This window comes from Athene cunicularia, assembly GCF_003259725.1.
Source record: "Athene cunicularia isolate RWA chromosome 3 unlocalized genomic scaffold, athCun1 chr3_part1, whole genome shotgun sequence".
NCBI classification, from domain to species: domain Eukaryota; kingdom Metazoa; phylum Chordata; class Aves; order Strigiformes; family Strigidae; genus Athene; species Athene cunicularia.
Genome location: NW_020799097.1, coordinates 26,521,505 through 26,532,489, shown reverse-complemented (window position 1 = coordinate 26,532,489; position 10,985 = coordinate 26,521,505). Strand labels below are relative to the sequence as shown.

Below are 10,985 nucleotides of genomic sequence, written 5' to 3'. Positions count from 1 at the left end.
ACAGTTTTTAAATTCTGGGTATTCATCAACCAGGACCTGGATGATTCTATTACATCCAATAGTGTCTTCTGCCTTGCATCTATTACCTAGAACTTATGATTAAAATTATAATGTTGTTAATGTTTATGAACGCTTAAGGGATACGGTTACATAAAACAATTAAATTGAAGCACAAAAATAATATGTTTTGCCAAGAGAAGATGGTTTGAACTTAGTTTTGTTTGAAAACCTGTCATAATTTATAAGTATTAAATAATAGTCAGAGAGATATAATAAAGTTGTGGGTATGATACTATCTTTTTTATTCGATCTGACCCATTGCCAGAACGTCTGTTTCTGTTCTTATTTCCGAAGTACATAAAACCTTAAACTCATATCTTTTATTCTAGGTAGATGAGGTACAGAGACCAAACTAAAAAGGTGCACAGGAGTTGAGGGGCACATCCTGAACAGAGGCAGTGAGACACTAATCTTGTTCCTGTGTAGAAATAAAGTGCCTGGTATAGGGAGAGAAATTCACAGTGTGGGGTAAGGTACTGCCACGTAACAGAGTAAGAGAGGGGATGTAGGAGAGCAGGCGCAGTCTGTGATAATGGTGATGCTAACCCTATCCTGAGGGACGTCAGCTCTGATTTAGATTCTTCACTCATGAGGATGGCATCAACCTACACATTCCTGGTCATTTGGATATGCCCTCAGACTGATACCCTAAAGAACAACTTCATTGCCTAAGTTTGGCAATGACAACAAATTTAAAGTAGTCCAAGAATATTCTGATTTTTTTTATATATGTATATAAAAATAAGGGAGAAGTTAACATAAAAAATTATACAGAAGCCTGAATTTACCAGTCCAGTTTCAAGCCCTTTGCTTGCATGTGCACTTGGACTCAATGACAGACACACAGGCTGTCAGGTTATATTGTCCTTGTATGCTTAGTAAAAATAAAGTACTAGTTTCTGGTACAAAGGTAAATCACTCATCCCTTTACTTTATGGACTACAAAGTTTTAAGAGGATTTCATTGCTTGTTACTGCTTAAGAAAGTTACAAGTTACTTAAGAAAATTACATGAGAAGCAGTTTAATACCATTTAAGAAAATTTTGTTTTGTGAAAGCCATAGTCTATCTTGTCAAAACAGTTATGCAGGTGTCCAAACCTGCACATTTCCTCTCTGTGCCTCATAGTTATTCAGTATCTCACAATATGTAAGATAAGGAGCATGTGGCTCACAAGAACCAGCTGGTCACGGGGCAAAATGAGGATCGGTTTTAATCTATTGAGCACATATGCTATTGTCTCTGCCCTGTCAATGGTGATGTCTGCCTTCCTGCCTTGCTGCTTCCCTGGTGACTAGCATGGAGCAGCAGAGACCATGCGCTCTGGTAAAACTGCAAAGCTAGCAGCCATGTGTCATATCCGCCACGGACAAGCTTTAATGTGATTAGTTTTAATGTCATTTATATGTTGTTGACATAAATAGCAGCGGAAGGCAGTGTAAGCAAAGACCTGCAAGAGGATATAGTGCATTTTGCCTGTACCTGAAGGAATGAGCACTAGCTGTTTCAGAGTGCACATCCCCATCCTGCCACCCCCAAATCCTTTCTCAAACAGTGTCTGCATTGCCCTTTCTCCAGTTGCTGTTGCTGTCTAAGGAGGGTTTGGGGATGTATTAAAATGTGCACTGCTACAGGGGGATGTTGGAATCCAGCAAGAGCTACAGCTCCCAGCCTTTGCTCCCACTTCACCTCTCGTAGGAGCAAAGGAGGATGTCATGGTGCCCAGGCTTGGCTGTATCTCTTCAACCCCATTTCCAACTTACCTTCTGCATTTTTAGAAGTAGAGAATGATCCTGACCCTTAGCCCTCACCTTTCTTTTTCTAGTAGCCAAGAAGCTCAGGAGATCTAAATAGGAGTTACTAAAGGTCATAGATGTAGGACACTCCCTGACCATGGAAAGTATGTGGTGACATGGGAACTATGGAGGCCCATGGAAGTGGGAGGGTGGATGTTCCGCTCTATATTTTATCAAGTGAGCAAGGGATAACAAAGGTCTTTCAGGAGACAATTTCAGGAGGAGAAATTCCAGAGGTAGAAAAAGAGCAACAAAGATCAGGAGGGGCTTGTGTAAAAATTAGCTAATTTACAAAATTTATGACTGCCTTCTTCAAGGTCCTGAGGACACTTCAAAGGTGGAGGTAGTAGAGACAGAAGAATAAAGAACACAAATCCCACTATATTTTATTCAGCATCCCAGCCTCACTCAGCTTATCTATCTTCATGTCACTAACAAGTTGTGGTTAGGAGTCAGGTACAGGGGCTATGTTCAGAGTGGCCCTGTGCACTGCATGGAATCACAGCAGCTGACAACCAGGGGATGAGACGTAGGTTGTGGGGTTATGAACATACAAAGGGCATAGACAGAATCAGGAAACACATCAGATTTATGGGGTTCACTTGCCTGGCCTCTTGAAAGCTGTATAGAAATAACCTATTATCAGTATTGGTCTGTTTGCACACTGTGTTGATTCAGCTGTGATGAAGAGCAGAAAATATTCTTTTGCTGGTTTTCAATTATTGTTGCTTTATCATTGATTAGTTCTTGGTAATATATTTTAGCTTATACATATGCTTTCAAGGCATTTACAAAAAGTGCTCTCTGACCTAATGCTTGACAGCCATTATTAATAATTTGATTTATTTCTATGTAATTAATTTATGTACATGGGACCACAGATAGGAGCATGACAGAATAGAAGCTGACAATCTCTGTTCTTGCACAGTCAGCTCTTGTCATTTCAGCGGGAATTGGATCTGAAGACTGTAGAGAAGAGTACTGGGTTTTCCCCCCTCTAGCACTGGTGAGACCACATCTGGAGTGCTGTGTCCAGTGCCGTGCTTCCGAGGCACATGGGCATACTGCAGTGAGTCTTGCGAAGTGCCACAAATGTGACTAATGGACTGAAGCATCTGTCTTATGAGGAGAAGCTGAGAGCTGGTATTCCTCAGCCTGGAGGAGAGATAGCTCAGGGGTGATACACATATCTGTATGTATTAAATACCTGATGGGAGGGGATTGAATAAAGCAGGGGCAGACTCTCCAGTGCTGTCCAGTGACAGAACAAGAGGTACAAACTGAAGTATAAGAAATTCCATTTAAAGGTCGGAAAAAACTTTTTTACTATGAGGGTTGTCTAACAGTGGAATAGGTTGTCCAGAGGGGTTTTGGTGTCTCTGTCATTGGAGATATTAAAAATCTGACTGGACACAGTCCTGGAAGACAGCCTGCAGTTGACCCTGCCTGAGCAGGGGGTTGGACTAGACCTCCAGAGATCCTTTCCAATCTCAATGATCTGTTTCTCTAAGAAAAATAAATTTACTTCCAAATCTAATTCAAAATGTGATTCCTTAATATTTGAGAAATCTGAGATTTTTTTTTTTTTTTATCCAGATGTTCCCAGTTCTGAAAAATTAAGAAAATGTATACTCATGGTTAAATCAGAGCGCTTTTTTTTTTTTCAAAACCTTAAAATCTTCATTTTCTGATGATGAAATATTTCTGACGTCAATATGAAAACTTCTGATTCCATCAAAATTAAATATTTTGGTCTTTTCTATACTGATCTGGAAAAAGACTCATAGACGTTTTCATCCCCCTTTTTTTTTTTCAATGTACCTTTGCATGGAAAAGGAAGTGAAAGAAGGATTGGACTCAGAGGACTATAAACTGAGACTGAAAATGCTGCTGTAGTAGTGGGGGAGTAGTGATGGACAGTTTGACAGACAAAGGAGTAACTTAGGCAGTCACCTGAAGAGCGCCCCCAGACCCGCTCTGAAGAACAAAAGATGGAGGTCCTGATATTGCATACATTTAACTTGGAGATTACAACCTGATGGACTGAGTTATTGAACCCATACCACAGAGTAGGAGTATAATTACCATTTGCAGTTAGGTTTTTCATAAAGAAACTAGCAATAGGAATATCTGCCCCGTTGCCTGTTGCCTTCAACTAACATGCTCCTGCTCAGCCTTCTCAATTCATACAACTGATCAATGAAGATTTTAGTCTCGCACATGTAGAGTACTTTTGAAAGATAGTATAATGTTATTCTTACTAATAATGCTGCTGGTAGATTTCTGTCGCTGTTTCTGTTGGCTCTCTGAGGAATACCATCAGCTGACAGCAGGTTTACACCCTCTGGGGTCATGGCACCTAATAACCACATTTAGAATAATTTGTCCTAGACCAAACGCAATACCTGAGTGCCCTGCAATGTTGGAGAGTCCTTGCCAAAGGCCATTATCCTAAAGAAATATATAGATGCAAAACCAAACAAGCAATCACAAGAAGAGTTTATTTGCAGTAGATTTGTCTGTCTCAGTTACAAATAACATCAGTGAATAAGCACATAGTGAGTGAGGCAAATTGCATATTATGGGACAATGCAACAAATCCAAAGGGGAGACCACAGAAGTCATCATGCTGGCCCATTTCATCTGGTTGCAGGATATGATGAAGAGTAGGCTACAGTACAAATCCTGATCTTTATATCAAGTAGTCTTGGTGCTAAGGTGAATGATGTGAGAGAAGCAAATTCAACTTCTGATTTGGGGAAGAGGTTTGGTTCTAGAGGGCTCATCTTTAGGTCAGTATCTTGAGAATGAAAGTACTGCATATTCCAATACTTTTTTCAAACCACAGCCATATCTTTTGAGACTGTTCCACTTCACATAAAATATTTAAAAAGTCAGTAGAACATGAGCTGAAGCCCAGTTCCTTTGGGGACTGTTGTAACCATTAGGTTATCATGTTTTTTTCATTTACTCTCTCTGCTTTTAAAAATATTCAGCCATTCTATGCAAAGCAGATATCTATCTGGAACAGGACACACTAAGAAGGACCCCTCAGAGAATTTTCTGCTCTAATTATTTTGTATACTGACTTGTGACTTGGGACACTTCAGCTCAAATCTCTGCATCAAATCAGACAGAGGCATTCAGGTAGCTCACGCTGAAGGTGAATGTTCTACCAATGGGCTACTGAGGATGAAGTCAAGCTGCATCTTCTGATACCTGGCTTCCCACATGGACCAAACGTTAGACTGGATCCTGACATCAAGACAGACAGAGGGACACTCACTTTATCAACTCTGTTGCACCTGCATCTCAGAACAGATTATTGCATCAGGACATGGCTGATTTTGTTGAAATAATGTCAATATAAGGAGAAGGGAGGTTTCCATGGAGATATAGATACCTCACATTCCCAGTGACAGAGAACCTGCCGTATGTAATTAAGTTGCTAGAAATGGCAGTTATCTACCTAAATGCCCTTTGTTGTATTTATGAACAGGGCCAAGGCATGGGCTAGGCTAATGGCAAGTGACTGTGTGTATACTGCTGCAGTTTTGCATGGCACCCAGTCTGGACTGAGCCAGTTAGACTGTGAAGATAGTGTGGGCCCAGAGTCACTCCCAAAAGGGAGTTTTGTGGCAACAGAATGGGGGTAAGACAGTTAAGTTGTATGGATACATGTTGCCCTGTAACAGTTGAACTCAGGGCCAAAAAACAGTCACTGGCCTATTTTATTTGCTAGTACCAATGTAGCCTTGGTAGATCAAAGCCCTTGACATTTATCTGCCAACAAAGGCATCATTACTAGCTTGGTCTAATGACACTACCATTCTTCTCCCTTCCATATTCACAGCATCTGGCAAGTAAATACTCAAAATTTAACAGCAAGGTCTTGGAGGGTGTCCTGGTTCAAGCCACCACCAGAGGGTTTTAAAGACAGAGAGAGAATGGTGACTGGTACCCAAGAAGACAGAAGACCTTCAGAGAAGGAACATTTTTATCTGAATGACAACAGAGATTAGGATAAGTTTCAGGTCAAACTTATAGAACCATAGAAAGGTTTGGGTTGGAAGGGACCTTAAAGATCATCTAGTCCCAACCCCCTGCCATGGGCAGGGACACCTTCCACTAGCCCAGGTTGCTCAAAGCCTCATCCAACCTGACCTTGAACATTTCCAGGGAGGGAGCAGATCAACTCCTCCAAATTATAGACAGCAAAGTTGGAATTTTTTTCCAGTTGCACGTTGGCTTTGTCTAACAGGATCCCACAAGAGCATAATTTCTGCTGAATTCAGACTTGCATTGGTTCAGACTCTGATTTTATTCATAGTACAGAAATTTCATTTATCACCTTATTGAAGAGACAGTCTGACTGTTACTGATAATAATAGTGGCCACTGTCAAGGATTTCAGAAGTTGACTGTCTTCTGCCATCATTTTGTCTTTGAAATCTCACTGACTTCAGTTACCAAAGCAATATTATATTAAATTATGAATATGCAACTATTAGCAATTCAAAATAAAACCATAAAGAATTACCTGAAATATTGCAGACATCTTCAACAATCTTCCAGACACTGTCACATCCATTTGCAGCATTGATACACTGCTCCCTCAAGTGCAGACAGTCAGCAGTCTGAGCAGTGGATATATTTGTGAAGTACATGAACAATACTGAAAAAACAGAATAATATGATTTAATACAATAGATCTTGTACTGACCATTTTAATGTACACTTAGATTATAACAATATAATTTACTGTAGCTTATCTATAGATTCAAATTTGCTACCAAGTTAATTTTTAACAGAACAAAACTTTTCCTCAGCTTCACAACTGGAAAATTAAATTTAAATTTTAAATTTTCAAAGTTGCAGTGTAGCATATTTTGTATTGGTTTTACCCCAGTATTGTAATGTCAACCATAGCTATATATGACATCAGTCCATAGATATATAGAAATGGGTGTAGTTCTGAGATTCATAGTAAAGTATAGAAAGGAAGACAATATAAAATTCAGAGGAAACAGAATTTTATATGGACTGCAATTTCATCAAGCTAGAGACTACACAGGAATCTCTATGAAAAGACCATGTGAAAGAGATTTCACAGCTATACAAGTTAGATAATAAATGATATTTTATTTCATTATACAGTACTCTTCACCCTCTTTACTTTTACTTCACAGATGCACCATTTATTGAAAACAACCCACACATTTATGTCTTTATCTGCTTTCCTGAGTGCACTGAACCGAAAGGCCATGTTAACTGCATAAAAAAGTTCTGAAACTGAAGACTGATACAAAGGTTTCAAGGTAAAGAATTTTAAATCAGCGCCACCTCTGGCTTAACAGTAGAGAATTAAATTGCCTTGCTAAGAAGAGACAAATCAGTTTGGGTTTAGCTGTTTCATCAACATTTCTGTGGTTACACAATCTCTAATTTGCAACCATGTGTCTTCATTTTCTATAAAATTAAGTTTCAGACACTGATTTCAGGCTTATCAAACTAGATGCTGAACACCTAATGTGCATGTTTTCCTTAGGTGTTGAAGGATCCAGCATCTGCCAGACCAAGTCTCCTTTTTTTTTTCCTTATGTTCAGATAAGTTCATATGGAATTTTGGGCTTTTCTGAGGTGTAGGAAATGCAGGTCACAGAATTGTCTAGGTTGGAAAAGACCTTGAAGATCATCCAGTCCAATCATTAACCTAACACTGACAGTGCCCAACTACACCACATCCCTCAGCACTATGTCGACCCGACTCTTAAACACCTCCAGGGATGGGGACTCCACCATCTCCCTGGGCAGCCCATTCCAACGCCTAACAACCCGTTCTGTAAAGAAATGCTTCCTAATATCTATTCTAAACCTTCCCTGGTGCAACTTGAGGCCATTCCTTCTTGTCCTATCGCTTACTATTTGGTTAAAGGGCTCATCCCCAGCTCTCTGCACCCTCCTTTCAGGGAGCTGTAGAGGGCGATGAGGTCTCCCCTCAGCCTCCTCTTCTCCAGACTAAACACCCCCAGTTCCCTCAGCCGCTCCTCGTACGACCTGTGCTCCAGACCCTGCACCAGCTTCGTTGCCCTTCTCTGGACACGCTCGAGTCATTCAATGTCCTTTTTGGAGTGAGGGGCCCAAAACAGGAATCGAGGTGCGGCCTCACCAGTGCTGAATACAGGGGTATTTTCCAGCACTAATTCCTTAAACATCATCTGCAAGAGGCATGAAATATTCCCTTAGGACTTGTCCAGACCCTATCCAGAGAAATTAAATGTTTGCAATTACACATCTAGGAAATAAGAAATTGAATATCAAATATTGCTCTTAATAATCTTAAAAAGCCACTGCTGTTTAGACATGATGCCATCCCGTCTGGAAATGATGATGTTTACCTGTGGTATAACAGTGCTGCTGTAGGGAATGCTTTCTGGATGCATGTTGATAAAGATGAAGCAACATTTAATGCTTTGGAACTGACAGGTGTAATAGCATCTAGTGTGCCTATGAGACACAGAAGAGGCCACATGCTTACTATAGCTGGTGCTAATCCTTCCCCATTTGTGCATATTCCCACCAGTTCTCAGATCTATAAAGTGTTGGTTGTGATCTCAGTGATTTCCAGCCTGAAACACTCTTTTAGGCTGTGTCTGTTGCTCAGCCTGGAAGACTGATCGATAGAAACGGCTCCTGCCACTTGACATTGAGCAATGTGCAGCTGGCACATCCACAGGGACAATTTTGGCTCATTATAACAATATTTTAGTCCTGGGACTGTCTCCAAAATTTGTTTCTTATTGTGAAATTACTATTTATTCAGATGACAGAGAAAAAAAGTTGCCAAATACCTTACAGTGAAAATGACTGTATATATGACAACACAAAATTACAAACTCAGAAACTTTTTAAGAAAGGGGATTTTGCTGGATGACCATTTACTTATTCTGTAGATACTAACACGATGGAAGATTTATGCATCTGATTAGGATCTGCAGCACAAAGACTCAGTGCTGTCTCCCTCCTGTTAAGACACCTTTTCAGAACCAGTGGCTGAAAATGAATAGTCAAACTAGGATTGATTGAGCAGCCAATTAGCAGCTCCTGCTCCTTTGCTAGGATTATTTCAGTCTGTTGGTGTTGAACCCACCTGGAAACTGAGCTCACAAAAAAGAGGAGATGCTTTTGCAAAATAAAGAGCCGAGTGGCATAATCTATGATTGAAGCTGACTCTGTCTAAGGGCTTCTCCAGATCTAATGACATATTATGGATGGGTCTTTTGTTTCCTCAGCAGTACACAGGGAGCACACTGTGGCAAGCCTACATGAAACAAACCGGACTATATGATTTTAGAATCCAGTGCGCTGTAGTTTATACAACTGCCCAAATTAGCAGTTATTACTTTAGTAAGTCACTTTAGTTATTTACTCTAGTGTGTGGAGTACTCAGCGACTGTTTTCTACTTAGAAGAGTTTGAGGCATCTAAGAGTTAGTTTGTAGCTAAAACTTTTAGAGGGATCCATTTTGATATGACAGTACATAAATTTACATTTCTAGAGGTGTCTGTAGTTTTGTACAGGGGTCTATTGATTCACTGGGTAGGCGTAAAATTCCCTGTTCTGAAGAATTTTGTGTCTAAAGAGAAAAGGGGTAAAAGAATGACATTTTAGTACCTTCATTTTGAAGACTGGGAACTGAGGTATGGAGGAATTATAGTGTCTCTTCCAAGACTGCAGAATTATTATCTGACAAATAGTAATGAATAATGGGAAACCAAGCTGTGGTTTCTACCCAACTGCAAGAGCAAGATAGCTAACTCGGAAGGAGAAAGGCAAACTATAGTTGAATATAGTTTGAATCTAGTTGAAAAGTGATAAAAGACAACTTTATTCTAACAAAACCTGGGGCAGAACTACCTATGGAATGTTTTTAACAGTGGCATATGAGCTCAGAGTAGTGGAATGTTAAAGAGATCAGCAGGTATACAATATGCAGAGGGGGAAAAGGAAAATAAAAGAAGTTATACTTGTCTCAACGCCTTCTCTTCCGCAGCGACTACCGCGGCTTTCCCCTTTTCTCCATTCAGACCCGAAGGGAAATGTCAGTAGCCCTCTGAGCAGCACTGCCAGCGCTAAACGCTTTCCACGAAGCCAACAAGTGGCTGTTCACCTAGCGAGGCACCCCATTTGTGAGTCTCCTCGCCGGTCCAACCTCTCCCCAGCGCCGGCCCCGCCGCCCTGCCTTACCTGCGCCGCAGACACGCTGCCGGGGCGGGGTGAGGCCGCCCGCAGGGCCTGCGGTCGCACACCGGTGCGAAGCCCCGCCAGTACCTGCTCGGCCCCGCCTGGAGGCTGCCCGGCAGCAGGAGGAGGGGTTGGAGCCGTCAGGGCGACCCGCGGAGGGGAGAGGCTAAGGACAGAACCTCCATTTCTAACATTTCACAGGACATCTGCAGGAGCCAAAAACTGCTAATGACTTTTAGTGATGTTCTTATCTCAGGTTAACTAACACAATTTATCCCACTGGCATTAAGGTAACAGCAAAAAGAAGACAACTTCTGTTGGCAGGTGGTATTCAACCCCACGTTAGAAAGATGCTACTTATGATTATTTCATGAGCACTTCCACGCCCACCCCCGCCCCCCTGCCCCGCTGCCGTTCATCTCACAGGGATCTGGGCAACACAGCTGACAAAGCAGGAGAATTCTGCTGGTCTTCCAGTCATCCATGGCCTTGTATGTTTGAGAAGTATGCATACTCCCCTTTTATACTGACAAAGGTTTCTTAGATAACCATCTACCTTCTACTTTCTTGCTTTCTCTTCAAGGAAAAGATAAAAATATGTTTTCTGAAATGAAAGTATAGATTTGCATAATTTTTACATAATTGATATTTTCAGCAGTGAGACAACATTTTATGGCACAATAAAACGATTACTGATAAATATTTTACAACTGGATTCCTATACTAGTTTTTAACTTTTTGACTTTTTATTTACTTAAATCAAAACAAAGGGAAAAAAATAGATGACTTTTCAAATTCCATTCTCTCATTTCTGTAATGTTTTAATTCAGCAGCTGTTTGTCCAATCTTTTAAAAATATATTTTTAAAATTGTATCTTGGTCCACAC

At 40.7% G+C, this 10,985-nt stretch overlaps 1 protein-coding gene across 5 annotated transcripts in view; it reads right to left on the bottom strand.

Moving 5' to 3' along the window:
- The window catches only part of GFRAL (GDNF family receptor alpha like), a 29,415-nt gene extending 19,324 nt beyond the window's left edge, over nucleotides 1-10,091 (bottom strand). For 2 of the 5 annotated variants that reach the window (XM_026845259.1, XM_026845256.1), the window contains exons 1-2: nucleotides 8,253-8,491; nucleotides 6,395-6,529 (exon numbers count right to left, since the gene is read on the bottom strand). In XM_026845259.1, coding sequence (XP_026701060.1) covers nucleotides 6,395-6,529; nucleotides 8,253-8,319 — 202 coding nt within the window. In that variant the 5' untranslated portion in view covers nucleotides 8,320-8,491. Of the gene's footprint in view, nucleotides 1-6,394; nucleotides 6,530-8,252; nucleotides 8,492-9,881; nucleotides 9,999-10,024 lie in introns of those variants that run through there. The other 3 variants (XM_026845257.1, XM_026845258.1, XM_026845255.1) reach the window with 3 other exon arrangements.
- Between the last annotated feature and the right edge of the window lie 894 nt (nucleotides 10,092-10,985).